General features: G+C 41.9%; 1 protein-coding gene across 2 annotated transcripts in view; it reads right to left on the bottom strand.

Annotated features, from left to right (window-relative positions):
- Positions 1-22,942, bottom strand: part of CPN1 (carboxypeptidase N subunit 1) — a 47,941-nt gene extending 24,999 nt beyond the window's left edge. Inside the window, exons 1-5 of one of the 2 annotated variants that reach the window (XM_044298899.1) lie at positions 22,532-22,942; positions 17,271-17,463; positions 10,732-10,887; positions 8,348-8,533; positions 717-828 (exon numbers count right to left, since the gene is read on the bottom strand). In XM_044298899.1, coding sequence (XP_044154834.1) covers positions 717-828; positions 8,348-8,533; positions 10,732-10,887; positions 17,271-17,463; positions 22,532-22,917 — 1,033 coding nt within the window. In that variant the 5' untranslated portion in view covers positions 22,918-22,942. Of the gene's footprint in view, positions 1-716; positions 829-8,347; positions 8,534-10,731; positions 10,888-17,270; positions 17,469-22,531 lie in introns of both variants that reach the window. The other variant, XM_044298898.1, reaches the window with a different exon arrangement.
- Between the last annotated feature and the right edge of the window lie 390 nt (positions 22,943-23,332).

Below are 23,332 nucleotides of genomic sequence, written 5' to 3'. Positions count from 1 at the left end.
GTATGTGTTTGGATTGTCGAACGAAACCAGAGTTTTCAGAGGAGATCTAGGCATACATGGACATGTTGCCTTGGGTAAATTCAAAGCCATGGCCCTACCAGCCCCAAGAGCCTCATTTGATCCTGCATGACTCCTCAAGACGTATTTCTGGAGAGGTATGAATGTGGTTTTACCCAGAAGATTATTGAATGACCGTAGTAAAATAAAACTAATATGCCATAACAACTAACTATCCAAACGTGCCATCAATGACTCCAATGCGGCGAGCCTCCTAACAAAACAAAGATGTCCTTTGTACCATGTTTAGCCGAATAATTAAGACAGGACCTGGAATGTTGTGAGTTATGAGCACAGTGGTGCCGGCAGCCCAAGTGCAGGGAAAAATTTTCACCCCCAGAAATAATCTCATTAACTATTTTAGGCATTTGCTCAGTTTAGCCTTCAATGACCTCAAACAGTCAAGTTTCATGTGTTTTCACTATGAAGTTTCCAGGAAACTCAACCAAAATATAAATCACAAAAAAATTTATATTTCGACACTTTTTCGATTCACTGGAACAGATGTGGTTTTCTTTGTTTGAAGTCCGTTATGTAATTTCAGCTGAAACATTTGCTTACGTCCACCTCATCAGTGAAGCCTTCTGAGAACTAGGATGAGATACAATCAGAGGAGAATACAAACTAAGCACCATATTAGAAGCTGATATGGTTCTTACCTTTAGAAAGAGAATACCAAGAAGCTCCATTGGTGATTCCACTGGGGAAGTAGTCTCCACAGTTCCAGCCATGGTGCATCCAGCCATGGGAATACGAGTATGTCATTGCAAGCTGTGGAAAGATAGTTAAACTAAGTTCAACATCAACTAATCATTGCCTAAACCACATATAAACGTACATTACATTACAATAGAATACTTAGGTAAGTCTAGGACCCTTAAAAATTTCCTCTAGGACCTCTAGGTCAGGGGTAGGCAACATCCGGCACTCCAGCTGTTGAGAAACTACAACTCCCAGCATGCATTATTGCTCTGCCGGTCTCAAAACTCCCATAGAAATGAATGGAGCATGCTGGGAATTGTAGTTTCATAACAGCTGGTATGCTGAAGGTTGCTGACCCCTGGTCTAAGTAATAGTAAGGGCCCAGCCAAAATTGGGTTTGGAGGAATTGTCCACTTTGGACCACAAAGTGTGCCCCTGCTCATACCCCAGCAATCAGCTGTTATCTGTGGGGAAGACTGGCAACAAGTGTTCACTTTAAATGTAGTGCCACCACAGGGGGACTGAGGCATTACACAATGCCCATTCAAATCAAAGGGTTGACTGTCTAATGAAGGACAAGGCAAGCCTGCAAAGCAAGAGACCCTCATAGCAGCTACTCTCCACTCTGGGCATGTGATTAAGAATTTAAAGAGGATACCACCTGGATTAACTAAAAATTCACTAATCCAGTTTATAAAAATGTGTCTTCTAAGCTGAACCAGTCCTTTACAGTATGTCTGTGTAGTTATTTGAGGTCTTGGGTTTCTTGGGACAAGTTGTATATTTTTCTATTTCCCTAAATTGAGGTAGGTTTAAGTACGCAATAAAAAAATATATGATTTTTTTTTTATAATTGCAAAATATTGTCATTCTGTTTTGTTGCTTTATTTCATAATTGATAAAATAACAATTTTACAGGATTGTAGCATCAGCAAGTTTTATTCAATTACATTTTAAAAAATTTGTGTATTTTGAAAATTATATTTATTATTATTTTTTATATTAATTTGTATTTATTTTTACATTTTTAGTATTTGTAGATACAATGGGTGGGGGGGTTAACATATTTTTTCAGTTGTCTTTTCATTAGGATAAAAAGGAATATAACAATGCCAGGGAGGTAATAAATGAAGGTTACAATTTCAAAAGAAGCAGTATATTCAAAGTATACCACATACTACCATACAATCCATATCCAGAAAGTTCAACCGCCATACATGTCCAGAAAGAACACTCACCATATGAGTCCAGAAAGATCAACCACCACACAATACAAGTCCAGAAATATCAACCACCATACAATACGTGTCCAGAAAGATCAACTACCACACAATACGAGTCCAGAAAGATCAACCACCATACAATATGAGTCCAGAAATATCAACCACCATACAATACCAATATCAACCACCATACAATACGAGTCCAGAAAGATCAACTTCCACGCAATACGAGTCCAGAAAGATCAACCACCATACAATACGAGTCCAGAAATATCAACCACCATACAATACGAGTCCAGAAAGATCAACCACCATACAATACGAGTCCAGAAAGATCAACCACCATACAATACGAGTCCAGAAAGATCAACCACCATAAAATACAAGTCCAGAAAGATCAACTACCACACAATACGAGTCCAGAAAGGTCAACCACCATACAATATGAGTCCAGAAATATCAACCACCATACAATACGAGTCCATAAAGATCCACCACCATACAATACGAGTCCAGAAAGATCAACCACCATACAAAACGAGTCCAGAAAGATCAACCACTATACAACACATCCAAAAAGATCAAGCACCATACGACACGTCCAGAAAGATTAACCACCATACGACATGTCCAGAAACAACAACCACCATTCAACATGTCCAGAAACAACAACCACCATTCAACATGTCTACAAAGATCAACCATAATACGACAGTTGCAGCTCAGAAAAATATCCAGAAACTTCATGTGCAGAGGTATCAGCCACTGCAAATGTGTCTACAAACACAAACTAGAACACAACAAATGTCCAGAGAAAACCACAAATGACTAGAGAGGTGGCTGAAAAGAAATAGCAAAAGGACAATCATAGCACAGAATGTGTCCAGAAAAATAAACAATAGACAAGATTTAGTCCTGGAGCCTCAGACACTACAAAAGATACATATCCACCACAAAACATGCCCAAAAAGTCAAATCAAACAGTGCCCAGAAAGATATCTTGCACCTAAGGTGTGTGCCAAAACATCAGCCACTAAACAAGGGTTCAGCTTAGTGTAAAGAGGGTGTCCAGGGTATAATTTTTTTTTCTAATGGCAAGGAATGCTTTAAAATAAAAAACTGGTCTCGCCTGTTATGCACACCACTGCCCCAATGTTCCCCACCAGTCTCAGTTTATGTCCATGCAGCTGATCGTTGGCCTCCATGGCCCTGTGTCCTACACACTGGAGCAGCAGGGGAATAAAGAGGTGAATATACTGCAGTTTTTTTGTTTTGTTTTAAAGCATTACCTGCCTTTAGGAAAAAAAAGAAAACATTTCTATCATGGACAACCCCTTTAATATCCATAGTCTATGCCAAGAAGTGGAGAAAGCTGTGAACATGTGCTGCCACCTCTTTCCTTTGCCTGAATGTTGCTGACATTTCATCAGACAGGACAGGGGTTGGGGGACCTCCATTCTCAACCTTGGTGCGGACACTTATGCCCTACCCACAGAATATGATATGGGAATGCTCCTTCAACAAGTGGAGGGAAACTGGCAGTTTGAGTGAATACTAGTGAGTGCATCCATTTATTTTATGTCTGATTGAGTCTGATCTGAGGTCTAATGAGGAATGGGCATCTGATTTGGGGGTCTGATCTGAGGTCTGATGAGGAATAGGGTTCTGATATGAGGTCTGATGAGAAACAGGGGTCTCATTTGAGGTCTTATGAAGATTGGGGGTCTGATCTGAGGTCTGATGAGGATTTGGGGTCTGATTTTGGAGTTTGATGATGATTGGGGTCAGATGAAGATTGCAGTTCTGATCTGAGGTCTAGGTCCTAGATGTATCTTATAGTCTGGTGTGTCTTATGGAACGAAAAATACGGTACATATGTCTTGAAAGATTAACCCATTCTCATTGTCTCTCCACATCTCAACGTCTTAACTATTTGTTAAAAAGAGCAATCATTACACATCAAGTTTCCAGAAACCTTATCCACAATGGTCCCTAAACATGGCGCCCGCTCTCTTGTGCAGTGGGCGCCTAAGCCGCGGGGTCTCTGCTATTTTAAATAGCAGAGACCCACGGCACATGTATGCGATCAGCCATAAGGCTGATCGCATACATCTTACCTTTCAGATGCCGTGGTCAAATGTGACCACAGAATCTGCGCAGACCGGAATCGGAAGTCGCTCACTTCCGGTCCGGTAAAAGAGCTCCCCGGCAGAGATCGGGGAGCCTGTTACCCTGAGCTAATTGACCAGAGCCTCAAGCAGGCTTCCGTGTCTATTAGATGTATATACCAATACAGGCCGTAATGACCGGCTCTATAAATATATCACATGATCCACCCTGTCCGATAAACACCATAAAAAATTAAAAATAAAAACAGTGTAAAAAAAAAGCCATTTTTGTCACCTTACATCACAAAAAGTGCAACACCAAAATGGTATCAATAAAACCGTCCAAAAAAAAACAAAAAAACTATGGCTCTCAGAACATGGAGACACTAAAACATCATTTTTTTTGTTTCAAAACTGCTATTATTGTGCTAAAGTGAAATACATAAAAAAATATACATATTAGGTATTGCCGCGTCCGTAACAAACAGCTCTATAAAAATATTACATGACCTAACCACTCAGATGAACACCGTAAAAACAAAACAAAAAAAACTGTATAAAAAAAGCAATTTTTGTCATATTACATCACACAAATTGCAACAGTAAGTGATCAAAAAGGCATATGCCCCCCAAAATAGTACCAGTCAGACTGTCATCTCATCTCTCAAAATATGAGACCCTACCTAAGAGAATCGGTCAAAAAATTTAAAGCTATGGCTCTCAGACTATGGAGACACTAAAATATGATTATTTTTTGCTTCAAAACTGCTATTATTGTGCTAAAGTGAAAAAATTTTTAAAAAGTATACATATTAGGTATCGCCACGTTCGTAACAAACAGCTCTATAAAAATATCACATGATCTAACCACTCAGGTGACCATCGTAAAAAAAAAATATAAGAACTGTGTAAAAAAAAGCCATTTTTGTCACATTACATCATAAAAATTGCAACAGCAAGTGATCAAAAAGGCGTATTCCCCCCCAAAATAGTACCAATCAGACCGTCACCTCATCCCACTAAAAATTAGACCCTACCTTAGAGAATCGGTCAAAAAATAAAAAAGCTATGGCTCTCAGACTATTAAACACTAAAATATAATTATTTCGGTTTCAAAAATGCTTTTATTGTGTAAAACTTAAATAAATAAGAAAAAGTTGACATATTAGGTATTGCCATGTGCGTAACGATCTGCTCTATAAAAAAGTCACATGACCTAATCCCTCAGGTAAACGCTGTAAAAATAAAAATTATAAACGGTGCCAAAACATCAATTTTTTTTGTTACCTTGCCTCACAAAAAACGTAATATAGAGCAATAAAAAATCATATGTACCCCAAAATAGTACCAATAAAACTGGCACCTTATCCCGTAGTTTCCAAAATGTGGTCACTTTTTTGAGTTTCTACTTTAGGGGTGCATCAGGGGGGCTTCAAATGGGACATGGTGTCAAAAAACCAGACCAGCAAAATCTGCCTTCCAAAAACCGTATGGCATTGCTTTCCTTCTGCGCCCTGCCGTGTGCCCGTACAGCATTTTACGATCACATATGGGGTGTTTATGTAAACTACAGAATCAGAGCCATAAATATTGAGTTTTGTTTGGCTGTTAACCTTTGCTTTGTAACTGGAAAAAAATTATTAAAATGGAAAATCTGCCAAAAAAGTGAAATTTTGAAATTGTATCTCTATTTTCCATTAATTCTTGTGGAACACCTAAAGGGTTAACAAAGTTAGTAAAATCAGTTTTGAATACCTTGAGGGGTGTAGTTTCTAGAATGGGGTCATTTTTGGGTGGTTTCTATTATGTAAGCCTCGCAAATTGACTTCAGACCTGAACTGGTCCTTGAAAAGTGGGTTTTTGAAAATTTCAGAAAATGTTTAAGATTTGCTTCTAAACTTCTAAGCCTTGTAACATCCCCAAAAAATAAAATGTAATTCCCAAAATGATCCAAACATGAAGTAGACATATGGGAAATGTAAAGCAATAACTATTTTTGTAGGTATTACTATGTATTATGGAAGTAGAAAAATTAAAACTTGGAAATTTGCTAATTTTCCCAAATTTTGGGAAAATTTGTCATTTTTTTATAAATAAAAATTATTATTTTTTACACCATTTTACCAGTGTCATGAAGTACAATATGTGACGAAAAAACTATCTCAGAATGCCCTGGATAAGTCAAAGAGTTTTAAAGTTATCACCACATAAAGTGACACATGTCAGATTTGCAAAAATGGCCTGGGCAGGAAGGCTGAAAACAGGCCCGGGGTTGAAGGGGTTAAAACCAACTGCAATGTTGGTAAGCATGCTCATAGTGCTGTTTCCAGCATATTTGTAAAAAAATATATATATATATAAACAAGTGGCCGATCCCTTTATTTGTAAAAACTACTACTCAATCATCCAAAGAATCCGGTCATAAGATCTGTAAACAGCAACCACTACACAGCGGGCCACACTTACTAATGTGAGTGCACCTAGACATTAAAATGTGGCACAAATTGGCGCAATATTAAAAAAACTTGCCATATTTATAGCACATCTACTTAAAAAACAAAACATGTGCCAAGCTCTCCGATTTAGTAGATACTCTCATTCCCTATAAAATCTGAAGCTTTTTTTTTTCTTAAGATCCTGTATTGTACAGTTCCTCTGTGATTCCTCCTGGAAATTTATGAACAAGGGCTAGTTCATACGACTGTGTGAAGCCCGTGCTGTGGACCGCAAATTGCGGTCCGCAATGCACGGGCACCGACCGTGGCCCAGCCGCATAGGGATCGTGGACCCATTCACTTGAATGGGTCCGCGATCCTCCGTTCCGCAAAAAGATAGAGCATACTCTATCTTTTCGCGGTGCAGAGGCACGGAACTGGAACCCCAGGAAGCACTCTGTAGTGCTTCCGTAGTGTTCTGTTCCGTGCTTCCGTTCCGCCTTCTCCGGATTTGCGGACCCATTGAAGTGAATGGGTCCGCATCCAGTGATGCAGAATGGACACGGAACGGTGCCCGTGTATTGTGGATCTGCAAATGCGGTCCGTGATACGGCAACGGGCAGCACACGTTCGTGTGAACGAGCCCTAAACCTGTCATTCCTTTTGTCAGCAGGGCATGTTCTCACGCAATCTAGCATTGTTCAGTCAGTGCTATCCGGGTAAAGACATTCCATATTGACACAGGGAAAGGTACCATTGTCTACTTATTCACACATTTGCAGTAGGAATAAGAGAGGAACAGCACAATGCAGACTTGTACAAAATGATGATCCTCAATGATACATTTATGGAGAAAGTATTTACTAAACCAGACAAGATCCACCTCCCCCCACCTCCAGTAGGGCATTCTGGGTTAATAGAGGTGGGTGGGTTCCGCATTTGCACTGGTGCATGGCGAAGGCTTAGTTGCCCTTAGCAACCAATCAGATTCCACCTTGCATTTTTTCAGAGCTCCTTTGGAAAATGAAAGGATCAATGTAATTGGTTGCACAGTAATTACCCAACATTGACAAATCATGAGGAATGCAAGTATTTCGTAAAACAGACATGACTAGAACTACAGGTACGTTTTATTGGCAACTGTAAGTAATCTGCCTTGGAGTCCACCTTCTGGAAACCCCAGGAAATCATCAGTGTTCACTTTAATTTAAAGAGTTATCAACTCTATTAAAGCAGGCATGTTACCTGGTAGAGTTGATCCTGCTGATTAAAATGATACCTGTCTTGTGAAAATCGGTTGCGCCAGTTCCTGAGAAAAAAAGGTTTTTAATCTTTAAGCAAACGATGGCTTCAGTGCATCAAGGGGCGTGGCCACCGCTGGAAAGCTGGGGAGCACGGAGGGGACAGGCCCCTCCCCTCTGTGCACTGAAGCTCTCATTTTGCTTAAGATTAAAAGTATGGTTTCTTCACAACATAGCAACCGATTTTCACAAGACAGGTATCGTTTTAATCAGCAGTATCAACCCTACCAGACAGCATGTCTACTCTAATGGGATTGATCCTTCTGATCGGTGACCTTTAATGGGTGCCAGAACATCTCTCTGTTCTGCCTAATAGGTGACGAGTATGGGATGCTTCCTCCATGATGTCCATATGTAAGCATCTGAAAATGCAGAATCTGAAAGTCCAGCCTTATAATATTTATTACTAAATAATAGAGGAGCGCAGCCCATGTTGCTTTTATTACATGGCGGGATAGGAACTGCACCTCATGTGATCCCAATGATTACAGAACATGTGTGAATTGCATGGGATTAATTACCGATTTAAACAGCTTGTCATCAGGGGTGGCGGTATAGCTCGTCATGCGGCGGTAACCTCTGCTCCGAAAGTCCTTTGTTTTATCGAATGGATAGTTCGCGACAACTGCTCCTCCGTGAAGATTCGCTGAAAGGACAAAATTGTAACTGTCCATCCAGAGGATGGTGGCGAGCGTCTCCGGTTCCACCTGTACGGAAAAAGAAAAAAAAATGCACATTCATTAATAACCACAGCAGGAAATCTGCGCGCTCTATAGATACAAGGCACAACAAATAGTTTCTCTATGTATCTTCCTCTACTCCCCCCTCCCCCAATAACATGCTCATTCTGATCAAAGGATCAGTTATTTCCACCGTGGAGATAAGCGGCTGTCCGAAAGTGTTAATGCCGCTTATCTTCAAGGAAACAAATAATAGAACAATGGAATTTCAAGCTCACGGCTCCTCTATATGAGACAATATTTCTGGATAGTTTATAAATGTCTGATTGCTGGGGGTCAATCACTAGAATGGGGGTCCCGAGTCCCCCCCCCATTTCTAATCAGTGCAGGACCGCAGGAAGGGGGTGTTTGAATGGAACTGCAGTCAACGTCAGTCCCATAGATTTTGGATGCAGCAGAAGGGCACAAGCTCGACCCCCCGCACTATCTAACCTCCTCTTTACTGGGGTCATGCAGTGAGGAGAAACAAGGGGCCCCCGTTCCAGTGATAGGTGGGGGTCCTAGTGGTCAGACATTTATGTCGTATCCTGCGGATAAGTGAGAAATTGTGGGACAAAATTGCTGAATCCCTAGAGTCTAGCTTGATAGTCTCCAGCCTGTACTGCTGGGGTTTGTAGTTCGCCTCAGCTGGATTGCCAAAGTTGTAGACCACTGGCCTTGATAAGGACTGCGCGTCGTCAAAAATTACCTGCCTCCTCCGTCTCTCCATGCGCCAGAATGAGATCTACGGCAGTTTCTGGCATAAATGATGAGGAATTAGCCAGGGTCGGTTGCCCGCCCTTCCAACGCTCTCCCTCCACCCTTGCCATGCCCCTTTTCATAGACTTGGCTATGGCTGTGTAAAGATTTGCTACTTTTCTATGCCAAAAAGAGGCATAAGAGGAATGATAAATCCTCTCCTTGGTTTGATAAAATATTTTTGGTTTCTTCCCTCATTTTTCCATTACACTGTACAGATAATGACTGGTTTGGCCGGCAGCCTCTCTGGACTGATAAAGCCGGCAGACAACATGCAGAACGTGTCTCGTAACAGATATTATTACAATCATCTTCTTATATTCAGTCTTATTTTTGGTACGTGGGCTGATAAAGGGATAGGACAACCTGGACTGAACGGTACAATTTACATCTTGGACATAGTTAAGGTTTGTATAAGTATTTCTTAAAACAGCGCCACTCTTCTCCTTTGAAAGAGTACGGTACTGCAACTTAGTTTCATATCCCACTTACCTACTATGCCCTGTTCTACTTAGGACTGTCCCTATGTGCTAATTTCTCTGGGACAGGTGCCCCATCCTACTCCTGACGCGGGGTCCCCGAGGGTCTGCCACCAATCACTGCTGGTTCCCAGACTGCCGCCAGTTCTCAAATGGCCAGTGGAAGAGAAAAGATCCGTTCGATTAACCAATGTTGAGTTGACCCATCCATTTGTCTATTTAGGTTCTTACATCCTGGTAAGGTGTCATGTTGAACTGCATTCTTGGCTTCTGATCCAGCGTGTCCTTTGACCTTGCTTCCTGTCTGCTATTTGTCCTGACCTTCAGCCTGATTACTGTTCTGCCCAAATTCCACCTGCCTCAGCCTCTGCCCGCTTGACTATGTCTGCTCCCTACTGATTTTGTACTGCTTTCTGGTAGCTACATAATTAACAAAAATTTTATTGCTAAATTTGTGCCATCCCTTGGCATAACACCCACCTCTGGGCAGGGTTTACATAAACATCACCCATTTTTAGCCCAGGGTAAGCTGAATTTGCTGGGATTTGTATCCCAGGTTTAGCCCCAAGTCAAATCTGCTGCAACGCAGTGGGTCCACACTGTGCCTCATTTACTTGTGCCTCAATACCACACACAGCCACTGATAAGGGCGGGGCTGTTTACGGGGAAAAAAGACCCACGTCACAGACTTTTATCCACTGAAAGTGAACAATGATTGAATAATTGTAGCAGAGATCTAGAAAACCACAAGCAATTCATATAGAAAATATACCATAAAAATGTCATAACTTTTGATTATAGCAAAAAATAACACGTATTTTCTAAAACTGAGTGCCATGTATAATACTGGTTTCTAATGTGGTAGAGAGGTCATTGGGCCCCCTAAAGGTGTAACCTCTGCACCCCTGTAGTTACGTCCCTCGTAAGTGTGCAAAAACATAAACCTACCTGTTCCTTCCAGTTGTCAGGGAGAGGTAAGTGGTCACTAGGCCCTCCGTTCTTTTCATTGTAGTACATGACCATATTAAGGTCAGGGAAGTTCCGGTTCAGGTCAACGTCATTGAAGTTATTTCTCCCGGTCAGATATCCATTGGTGTCTGGCCCCTGCAGAGACGATGGATGTTTAATTGATGGGGTAGCAATATATATTTTTTTAGTGGGGGAGGTTTTATATTCTTGGACCATTCATTCTGCTACGACATCATCTGGTATCTCAGCCTCTGCTGATTCCACTGCGACCAAGATATTAGAAGAACAGGAAGAGACCAGGAAGCGGTGAAGAGGAGATGAGTGAGGCTTCTATACATAGAGTTAGAGAAGACGCCCCTATCATGAAAGAACAAGACCCTCAACACTAATTTACTGACGACCAGACATTCCCATAGAAAATGACCTATTTGGGTCGGATTATGAAGGATTTCCCTTTGTGGTCTTTTTTTTAGCCTTTTTGGCTCTTATGGTATTTTTTTTCCCCAAACACATGTCTTGCTCTAGATCTGGCAATGCATACTGTGCACAGAGGAGAAGGGGCCCCATAGCAAAGCTCACTGGGCCCCCATCATGGTTCCACATCTTGTCACCAAGGAAACTTGGGCCAATTCTTTGTCCCCTTATTTGCTTACAATGCACTTTCTTATTGGGGAGGGAGGAGTCCTGCACAGGTTCTCTGTACCCATAAAGAAAGGGGACGAGACCAACCAGGGATGGGCCCCATCTCTCCAAGGGCCACTGTACATGGTCTGCCTCTATGTTATACATGTCCTTGTTCTCGAGCTGAGGCAGGTTGTGGGGTATTTTTGAATAGAACCTAAATTGTAACAGAAATTGCAACAGCGTTACAACTTATTGAGAAGTTTTTATAGCATTATAAAAAAAATGGAATATGTCATCAGGAAATGACCTATTTTGAATCAAGTTTTTACCTTAAAAATTATTTTAGAACTTTGGTGATTTTTTTTTTCTATTTTCCTATGCTACTGTCTATATTTTAAAAAGATGGTCTTCATGCAGGTTACTAGGTTTAAAGGCGATGTACTCCTTCGGAGGATTTTTTTTTTAATGATTGCATTTTACTCAGTTTGGGCTATAAGTCATTTTTTCAATTGATCTTTCTTAAAAATATTGAGCCGTTCTGTCACAAAGGGTTAACTGTTAGTCTGTCTAGCTGTGTGAATGTAATTTCACTTTGTGCCTGGTCATCTAATAACTCTTATCTCTAAACTACTGAGAGGTCATACACACTTATTTAAGCCACATTCTTATCAGTAAGATAAGAACTGAGCTATAGTGAGTGTTTATAATATCAGAGATAAGGAGCTGTCAGCTGAGATGCCTGAAGGAAAAGAGAGAAAATTCAGATCCTGCTACTAGAGCATCTTGGCTCTGTACAGAAAAAAGGGCTCCATATTTTTAATATAGACCAGTTTAAAAATGATTTTAGCTTAAAATGAGTACAATGCAATAATTTGAAAAAATTCTCCAAAGGTGTGCATAGCCTTTAAAGGGGTTGTAGCATTTATCATGTAGAGAAAGTTAATACAAGGCACTTACTAATGTATTGTGATTCTTTTTTCCATCACATTATACACTGCTCATATACAGGTGTTATGACCATTCTGTAATCCAGCAGCGGTGGATGTGCTTACACACTATAAGTGGCCGAGACTGTGGAAGTGCACATAGGCTGGCGCTTTTTCCTATAATGTGCAAACACGGCCACCGCTGCTGGTTTACAGGCTGGTCATAGCCCCTGGAAACGAGCAGGGTATAATGTGATGGAAAAGTGAATCCAGCCAGCAAAGGAGGCAATATGAACAATCACTATACAGTAGTAAGTGCCTTGTATTAACTTTCTCTACATGATAAATGTCATTTGCTGATGTGACACAACCCCTTCAACTATATGTTGAGACATCCTGTTCTGTAGAGATCACTTTTCAGCAGTCAATTTATTATCATCATCATCACAGGCAGGATTACAGTGACAGATACCACCTATCACAGAGCATGCCTGGAAAACACTCCCAAAAAAGTCACTTCCAGTCTACTGTGTCTAGGGCCCATGGTGGCTGCCTGTCAACAGCAGCTCAGGCAAGATGGCTGCCTCCATAATTATGTCTAGATTAGGAGAAACAGAATATGTGTCACTATCTGGTTTTAATTGGCAGAAAGAATTATAGGTGACACCTTCTCTCTAAGTGTATGAATGTGGCCTAATATGGCATCAATAGGACCTAATACAATTATATCTATCTATCTTATATTATCTATCTAATATCTATCTATCTATCTATCTATCTATCTATCTATCTATCTATCATCTATCTATCATCTATCTATCTATCATCTATCTATCTATCTATCTATCTATCTATCTCTCTTTATCTTCTATCTATCTATCATATGTCCCCCCTCTGTTATCTATCTATCTATCTATCTATCTATCTATCTATCTATCTATCATATGTCCCCCCTCTGTTATCTATCTATCTATCTATCTATCTATCTATCTATCTATCTATCTATCTATCTTTCTCTCTTTATCTTATTTTTTATTTATCTATCTTATATTATCTATCTATCTATCTCATATCTATCTTCTTTCTTTCTATCTATTTATCTCATATCTATCTATCTATCTATCTCATATCTATCTTTATCTTCTTTCTATCTATCTATCTATCTCTCTTTATCTTCTATCTATCATCTGTCCCCCCTCTGTTATCTATATATCTATTTATCTCATATCTATCTATCTATCTATCTCTCTATCTCTTTATCTTCTTTCTATCTATCTATCTATCTCATATCTATTTATCTATCTATATCTCTTTATCAAATCAAATCAAATCTATCTCATATCTATCTATTTATCTCATATCTATCTATATATCTAAATCTTTATCTATCTATCTATCTATCTATCATAGGAACGTGCAAGAATATCAGAGATTCTAGATTATCTGCTTTTCCCATAATAACACAATTCTGTGTTGAAATTCAGTTTACAGGACTTTCTGGATTATCAGTTGCTAGATTGAAGGACTTTCACTGTAATTTTTCACGCTGTCCTGGAGTCACTTCTAGCAGTTCGCCAGTAAATGATTTCATCCCGTGGAAAACTAGAAAACTAGAGCGAAGCGTCTGGTAGTAGAGAAATACATTAGTAAGTCTTCAGCCAATGGAAACTCCACATTAAGTCCAAATCCGTTCCTCATGCTGCGCACACGATGAGGCCGTATATGGAAAGGGAGACGTCGGATTTTGAGGCATTTTGTTGCTATTCATAAACATGGAATGGTTTCTTCCTCCGCTAAGATGTTCTCCTTCTCAGAATGGAAACTTATCTTAACAATATTCTCAGTGACAATAAGGCAAACGCCCAGAAACATGGAGGAAAATGAAAGGGGTTGTCCAAGATTTTTAGAAAATGGGGCCAGAGCTGGAAAACGTGCAAAATAAAGACAATACTATTACTAAGGCTACTTTCACACCAGCGTTTTTGCTGGATCCGCCATGGATCAGCAAAAACGCTTCTGTCACGAAAATATAACCGTCTACATCTGTTATTAACGGATCCGGTTGTATTATCTTTAAAATAGGCAAGACGGATCCGTCGTGGACTCCACTGAAAGTCAATGGGGGACGGATCCGTTTTCTATTGTGTCAGAGAAAACAGATTCGTCCCCATTGACTTACATTGTGTGTCATGACGGATCCGTCTTGCACTGCACCACATCGCGGACAGAAAAGCGCTGCTTCCAGTGTTATTCTGTCCGCGATGGGGACGCAACCAATCGGAACGGAATGCATTCTGGTGCACTCCGTTCCCTCGATCCTATGACGGATCTCAATAGCGGAAAGGAAAAGCGCAGATGTGGAAGTAGCCTAACCCTTTAAATGTACCACCATTCAAGTCCTGCAGGACTAGCAGAGATCGGAAGGACATTTAGGCCCCTTTCACACTGGCGAGAATTCCGTGCGGGCGCAATGCGTGAGGTGAACTCATTGCACCCGCACTGAATCCGGACCCATTCACTTCAATGGGGCTGTGCAGATGAGCGGCAATTTTCACGCATCACTCGTGCGTTGCGTGAAAATAGCAGCATGCTCTATATTGTGCGTTTTTCACGCAACGCAGGCCCCATAGAAGTTAATGTGGCTGCGTGAAAATCGCAAGCAAGTGCGGATGCGGTGCAATTTTCACGCATGGTTGCTAGGTGACGATTGGGATGGAGACCCGATCTTTATTATTTTCCCTTATAACATGGTTATAAGGGAAAATAATAGCATTCTGAATACAGAATGCATAGTAAATCAGTGATGGAGGGGTTAAAAAATAAGAAAATGTAATTAAACTCACCTCATCCTCTTGTTTGCGCTGCCCAGCTTGTCTTCTTTCCTCTTCTTTGAGGACCTGGGAGGAAAAGGACCTATGGTGACGTCACTGCGCTCATCACATGGTCCATCAACATGTGATGGACCATGTGATGAGCGCAGTGACGTCACCAAAGGTCCTTTTCCTCCCAGGTCCTCAAAGAAGAGGAAAGAAGACAAGCTGGGCAGCGCAAAAAAGAGGATGAGGTGAGTTTAATTATTTTTCTTTATCTTTTAACCCCTCTATCCCAAATTTACTTAGCATTCCGTATTCAGAATGCTATTATTTTCCTTTATAACGATGTTATAAGGGAAAATAATAAAATCTACACAACACCGATCCTAAACCCGAACTTCTGTGAAAAAGTTCGGGTCTGGGTACCAAACATGCCGATTTTTCTCACGCGCGTGCAAAACGCATTAAAACGCATTTTCCCGCAATGCACCCGCATCTTTTCCTGCAACGCCCATGTGAAACCAGCCTTAAAGAGTGACTAATACTTTTTTCTTTATTTTACACAGTCCTATTTAAAAAAAAAAATGCCGTGCAACTCCTTTAAAGTAACAACAGATACATTGTGTGGCGTCTAGTGCAGGGGGCGGAGCTTGACACAGGGATTCTCCCCCTGGAGTTGTGTCATGCTCATCCCCTCACTCCCTGCACTAACCACAACACAAGGCAATACGTTCTAAGATGTCATTGCTGACAGTCCGTGACAATCATTAGACTGAAGTGGGCGTGTGCTCCTGTTAAAGGGGACCATTTTTTCTTTTCTGTAAAATGAAGGGAGGTGCATCATTTTGCTTTGTAATGGTCCACATAACATTAAAGGGACACTGACAGGCCCAATAACCATAATTAGCTGTACATATCCATGCCCAGGTCTTCTAATGTGCATTAAAAACATATAAGTATCCCCCCTGTCCACATTATGAATACAGTAAACTCACGTTTTATAACCTGAACTAATCGCTGTTCTTTCTGCCCAAGGGGCGGGGTTTCAGCTTCTCTTGCGCCCAGCCAGCATCAGCCCAACCGCCGTTTTTGAAGCGCTGCCCAGCTCATCAATATTCACTTCGCTGGGCGGCTTCTGCAGTCCCCGACTGTCCGAGATCCGGTGCATGCCCAATAGAAAGCTATGGGCATCGGACTCGCTTTCAGCTTCTGCGCATGCGCCCGGCACCCATAGCTTTCTATTGGGCATGCGCCGGATCTCGGCATTATTTTTACATTATTCATGGGATAACCCCTTTAGGCCCCATTCACACGTCCGTAGCGTGTTTTGCAGATCCACTGATCCGCAAAACACGGACGTGTGAATGGGACCTTACAGGGGTTTTCTCATCTCAGACAATGGGGGCATTGTCTTATAGGTGCAGGTCCCACCGCTGGGACACGCACACCTATATCGAGAACGGAGCCCTGAAAGTGAAGGAGAGCGCACTGCGCAGCAGCCCTCCATTCATTTCTATGGGGCCGCTGAAAATAGCCGAGCGCTGGCTCAGCTATTGCCGTCTGCCCCATAGAAATGAATGGGAGCATGGGCCGCTATGCACAGCACGCTCCCATTCACTTCTATGGGAGATGGCGGGGACTAGCGCTTGGTGGTGGACGGACCCTGGGAAATCTGGGGTCCACCAGCCACAGCGCTCCCCGCTCCGTTCTCGATATAGGTGCGGGTCCCAACTTGCATGACCACACCACCAAATTCTGTACAGAGTACACGGTAGGTACCTGGTAGTTGTGTGGTCTTCCAATGCTTGCACAGGTTTTCTCTAATTTCCATCAACTCTTTAAAAACAAATCGATCCCTATGACCAACCGCCCCGACATGAGTGTCCTAGAACCGAACTGCAGACACAAGCACTCTCCATAGGGGTCGGCACATGAGGGTAAAGAATAATACTGTTTGACATTCCTGCTCAGCACCTGGAGGACACCTCGGCTTCTGACTGATGACGTGTGCTGACACATGGTGCAGATGTTACGTCCGCTGCTCCTTTGAAGCGTTTTCTAACCAGATTTATCAACGTGTTTCACAATGCCCAACAGGATAAAAGCCAAAGGTACCTTCTGTCATGGATGAGAAGCGCAGAGCTTGATCTCCTACCTGGTCAGCTGCTACTTCGTACCCATCTGGATTCATGGAAGGCATGATGTGTATCCTTGTGTTCTGGATTAGGCTGATGATCCTCTGATTGCCGTTTCGATACTCCTCGCACAGAAACTCGGAAAGTTGAATGAGCAGCTCCCTCCCCAGGATCTCATTGCCGTGCATGTTTGCGATATACTTAAATTCCTGGCTCCACTAAGAAGGAAATGGAAGATATTTCAGTTGAGATATTTGTAGCTCTCACAAATGGAGCTAACATGATTAGTTATATCTAACCAAAGGTCACACTAAATGCTTTATAAGCATGAAAATGAACCAGTCCAGGCGTAACCCTGACTTGTGCACATAGCTATAATATACATAAAATGCTGGGTCACGTGAATACATTGTGGTTCTTATCCTGAACTGATCCTGAGTTACATCCTGTATTATACTCCAGAGCTGCTCTCACTATTCTGCTAGTGCAGTCACTGTGTACATACATTACTTATCCTGTACTGATCCTGAGTTACATCCTGTATTATACTCCAGAGCTGCACTCACTATTCTGCTGGTGCAGTCACTGTGTACATACATTACATTACTTATCCTGTACTGATCCTGAGTTACATCCTGTATTATACTCCAGAGCTGCACTCACAATTCTGCTGGTGGAGTCACTGTGTACATACATTACTTATCCTGTACTGATCCTGAGTTACATCCTGTATTATACTCCAGAGCTGCACTCACTATTCTGCTGGTACAGTCACTGTGTACATACATTACTTATCCTGTACTGATCCTGAGTTACATCCTGTATTATACTCCAGAGCTGCACTCACTATTCTGCTGGTGCAGTCACTGTGTACATACATTACTTATCCTGTACTGATCCCGAGTTACATCCTGTATTATACTCCAGAGCTGCACTCACTATTCTGCTGGTGCAGTCACTGTACATACATTACATTACTTATCCTGTACTGATCCTGAGTTACATCCTGTATTATACTCCAGAGCTGCACTCACTATTCTGCTGGTGCAGTCACTGTGTACATACATTACATTGCTTATCCTGTACAGATCCTGAGTTACATCCTGTATTGTACTCCAGAGCTGCACTCACTATTCTGCTGGTACAGTCACTGTGTACATACATTACTTATCCTGTACTGATCCTGAGTTACATCCTGTATTATACTCCAGAGCTGCACTCACTATTCTGCTGGTGCAGTCACTGTGTACATACATTACATTACTTATCCTGTACTGATCCTGAGTTACATCCTGTATTATACTCCAGAGCTGCACTCACTATTCTGCTGGTGCAGTCACTGTGTACATACATTACATTACTTATCCTGTACTGATCCTGAGTTACATCATGTATTATACTCCAGAGCTGCACTCACAAATCTGCTGGTGGAGTCACTGTGTACATACATTACTTATCCTGTACTGATCCTGAGTTACATCCTGTATTATACTCCAGAGTTGCATTCACTATTCTGCTGGTGCAGTCACTGTGTACATACATTACATTACTTATCCTGTTCTGATCCTGAGTTACATCCTGTATTATACTCCAGAGCTGCACTCACTATTCTGCTGGTGCAGTCACTGTGTACATACATTACATTACTTATCCTGTACTGATCCCGAGTTACATCATGTATTATACTCCAGAGCTGCACTCACTATTCTGCTGGTGCAGTCACTGTGTACATACATTACATTACTTATCCTGTACTGATCCTGAGTTACATCATGTATTATACTCCAGAGCTGCACTCACTATTCTGCTGGTGCAGTCACTGTGTACATACATTACTTATCCTGTACTGATCCTGAGTTACATCATGTATTATACTCCAGATCTGCACTCACTATTCTGCTGGTGCAGTCACTGTGTACATACATTACTTATCCTGTACTGATCCTGAGTTACATCCTGTATTATACTCCAGAGCTGCACTCACTATTCTGCTGGTGCAGTCACTGTGTACATACATTACATTACTTATCCTGTACTGATCCTGAGTTACATCATGTATTATACTCCAGAGCTGCACTCACTATTCTGCTGGGGGAGTCACCGTGTACATACATTACTTATCCTGTACTGATCCTGAGTTACATCATGTATTATACTCCAGAGCTGCACTCACTATTCTGCTGGTGCAGTCACTGTGTACATACATTACATTACTTATCCTGTACTGATCCTTAGTTGCATCCTGTATTATACTCCAGAGCTGCACTCACTATTCTGCTGATGGAGTTACTGTGTAAAGTACTGTGCAAATGTTTTTAATCATAAAAGTGTTAATAGTTTATTTTTACCAATTAACAAAATGCAAAGTGAATGAACAAAAGAGAAATCTGAATCCAATCAGTATTTAGTGTGACCTGCCCTTTACCTTCAGAACAACATCAGTTCTTCTAGGTCAGGGATCAGCAACCTTCGGCACTCCAGCTGTTCAGAAACTACAACTCCCAGAATGCTTCATTCACTTCTGTGGGAGTTAGAAGAACAGCCGAGCATGTTTGCATGCTGGGGGTAGTAGTTTCACAGCAGCTGGAGTGCCGAAGGTTGCTGATCCCTGTTCTAGGTAGACATGCATTTAGTCTTTGAAGACATTCAGCAGCATGGTTGCTCCAGACATCTTGGAGAACTAACCACAGATCTTCCGTGGATGTAGGCTTGCTCAAATCCTTCTGTCTCTTCATGTAATCCCAGACAGTCTGGATGATGCTGAGATCAGGGCTCTTTGGGGGCCATATCATCACCTGCAGGACTCCCTGCTATTCCTTATGCTGTGAATAGTTCTTGATGACATTGACGGTATGTTTGGGGCTGTTGTCCTGCTGCAGAATAAATATGGAGCCAACCAGACGCCTCCCTGATGGTATTTCATGATGGATACATATCTGCCTATAGTTCTCAGCATGGAGGACACCATTAGTGACGACCAAATCCCTGATCCCACACGTGGTGTCTTAAAGGGGTTATCCAACCTCTATCATACCCCCTTTAATGGCTGGGCCCCTCATACAGGTTACACTTACCCCACTCCCTGGCACCCGTGTCCCTCCCGATGCCTGCACGGCCGCTGCTGCATCTCCCTGTCGTGCGGATCAAAACATCCGACCGTGTTTGGGGGCAGGGGTATCAGCCAATAGCAGTCCGCGAAGGGAACGAGCCTCCAAACATCACTCGCTAGGCTTGTCCCCGTTGCGGCCTGCTACTGGCTGCCTCCTCCAGTCTCTGGCTGCTTTTGACAGGGAGATGCAGCGGTGGCCGTGCGGGCATCAGGAGCGACGCGGGTGGCGGGGAGTGGGGGAAGTACAATCTGTGTGAGGGGCCCAGGCATTAAAGGGGGCATTATAGGGGTTGGATAACAGACAAACAGCTCCACAGGATGCAGCTACCTGCCCTAGCTTATTCTGGCAGTGTAATTAGGGCATTGCATGAATCATAAGGGGAAGGGGCAGCTATGGAATTCATAAAATGTTAGAAATGAATATATAGATACAATGTAACGCGTTTAGCACATGTGATATAAGCAGAGGTGTTGTTCCTATGAAACCTTTTACTGAGCAGCGGCCCCTGCTGATCCACATGACACAGGCACAATAAAACAGCCTCACCTCTGGCCGGTCCCAGATACAATAGTACCAATGAAATAGGGCAATTGTCCACATAGGAATGCAAACACTTCCCACTGCAGAGCCATGGATGTAGCGGGGCCACACACCAGCACCATGTGTCCCCATGCTGAGAACATGAAGAAATAGAAGACCCGTCGGCCATGTAGTAGGTGACATGTCAGGTGGCGGCTCCTGCTGTCACTCTACATTATTAGGCCACTTTCACACTTGCGTTGTTAATTCCGGTATTCAGATCCAGGCAGAGGATCTCAATACTGGAATTAAACGGATCCGTTTTGATTTTCCACATCAGGATGCATCCTTTTCCGTTAGGATGCGGTTGTGTGAAATCAAAACGGAAAAAAACGGATCCGTCACTAAACTGAAAGTCAATGGGTGATAAATCCAGTATTTTAGGCTCCATAAAAAATTGATCCGTCACCTTTGACTTACATTGTTTTCAGTGCCGGATCCGTTTTTTCCCCATTTTGTATGACTGGACAAAAAAAACGCAGCTTGCAAGCGGAAACAAAATGGAATTCTGACGGAACTGAACGGATCTCTTTCCATTCAGAATGCTTGAGGACTAAACAGAATTACATATTTTTTTCCCAAAATTGCAATCCTCTGCCGGATCTCAATACCGGAAAACAACAACGCAAATGTGAAAAAGTAGCCATAGGGTCTATAGACGGCAGGAACAGAGCGGATTACTCAGTTAAGAGGTATAAATATTACATATCTGCTGACTATACAGTCTTCTACTGCGTTTGCTAAACCGCTTACATGGCGAAAACGTATCTAAACTATTATTCAGGGCGTCAGGTATCACAGCTTATAGACTGGTCCAATAAATAATGTAATAATAGACATAAGAGGGACTGATAGAAGAGATAGATAGATAGATGATAGATAGACGATAGATAGATAGATAGATAGATAGATAGATAGATAGATGATTGATAGATAGATAGATAGATAGATAGATGATTGATAGATAGATAGATGATTGATTGATAGATAGATAGATAGATAGATAGATAGATGATTGATTGATAGATAGATAGATAGATATGATTAGATAGATGTTAGATAGATAGATAAATAGATAGACAGATAGATAGATAGATAAAGATAGATAGATAGATAGATAGATAGATAGATAGATAGATACTAGACAGATAGATAGATAATGATAGATAGATAGATAGATAATGATAGATAGATAGATAGATAGATAAATAGATAGACAGATAGATAGATAGATAAAGATAGATAGATAGATAGATAGATAGATAGAATATATAGCCAAAAGTCAGTAGCCACCTGATGATTACACCTGAAGTTATGAACATGTAGTTGGAGTCCTTTTTGTAACTCTAAAAGCCTTGACACTCATGGTACAAGTACACATCTGTAATAGCCCCCCTACACGACAAGGTGCCCCCCTACATGACAAGGTGCCCCCCTACACGACAAGGTGCTCCCCCTATTCTTATGATCCAGTAGACAGATATGAAATAGATATAGAATGACTGATCAGTGGATATAGATAGATAGATAACAGTCGGATCATGTATAATAATATATTGCCCCTCTCAGCAGAGGTCTCAGTGCCCTCATACTCACACAGCTCATGGATGCCAGGGTGGTCACTGAACTCGATGACATAGAGATGCCTCCCTTGGTGGCTCCTGCCAATGCTGTAGATCCTGGTGATGTAGGGGCAGGCATTGTGGACGTTGTACAGAGCCTGGATCATCTCAGTGTAGCGGTGGTAACGGAAGTTGATGGGCACTGCCACCTTCCACAGGAGGGCAAGGAGCAGGAGGGTGCACAGCTTCACACTCATTCTTCCAGCTTTCCTCAGCCCTCCTGTCCCTCTACAAGTGTGAACTGCACCCAGCCTGCTCCAGCTACAGAGGAGAGTGCCAGCCCACTGGGGAGCCTGTGAGGTGGAGAAGGGGAGAGAAAAGTGACTTTTGCAGAACTCCTCCCTGCACAGCAGCATCCTACAGGGGGACTTACAGCATGTGCTTGAGGAAGCCCCCCTCCTCCCCCCTCTGCCCTCTTCCTCCTCCCTCAGCCCCCACCAGGTAAAGCACCCTGACCTCAGCTCATTCATTAACCAGTCTGCAAGCAGTCACAGGGGGGCTAAAGGATCAATGCTTCCCAGACAGTAGTTGCTGACATTATGTGTCTGATTGTATCTGATAATTATGTATATGCTTGTATTGTGTATATGCTTGTATCATCATTATGTGTTTGTATCTGATTGTATAATTATGTGTCTGATTGTATCATCTGATTGTATGTGATTGTATCATTATGTATGTGATTGTATCATTATGTATGTGATTGTATCATCATTATGTGTTTGTATCTGATTGTATAATTATTCGTCTGATTGTATCATCTGATTGTAT

The sequence above is a fragment of the Bufo gargarizans genome, chromosome 6 (assembly GCF_014858855.1).
Source record: "Bufo gargarizans isolate SCDJY-AF-19 chromosome 6, ASM1485885v1, whole genome shotgun sequence".
Taxonomy (NCBI): domain Eukaryota; kingdom Metazoa; phylum Chordata; class Amphibia; order Anura; family Bufonidae; genus Bufo; species Bufo gargarizans.
The sequence above is the reverse complement of the archived record's forward strand: the minus strand, read 5'-3'. Positions and strand labels throughout refer to the sequence as shown.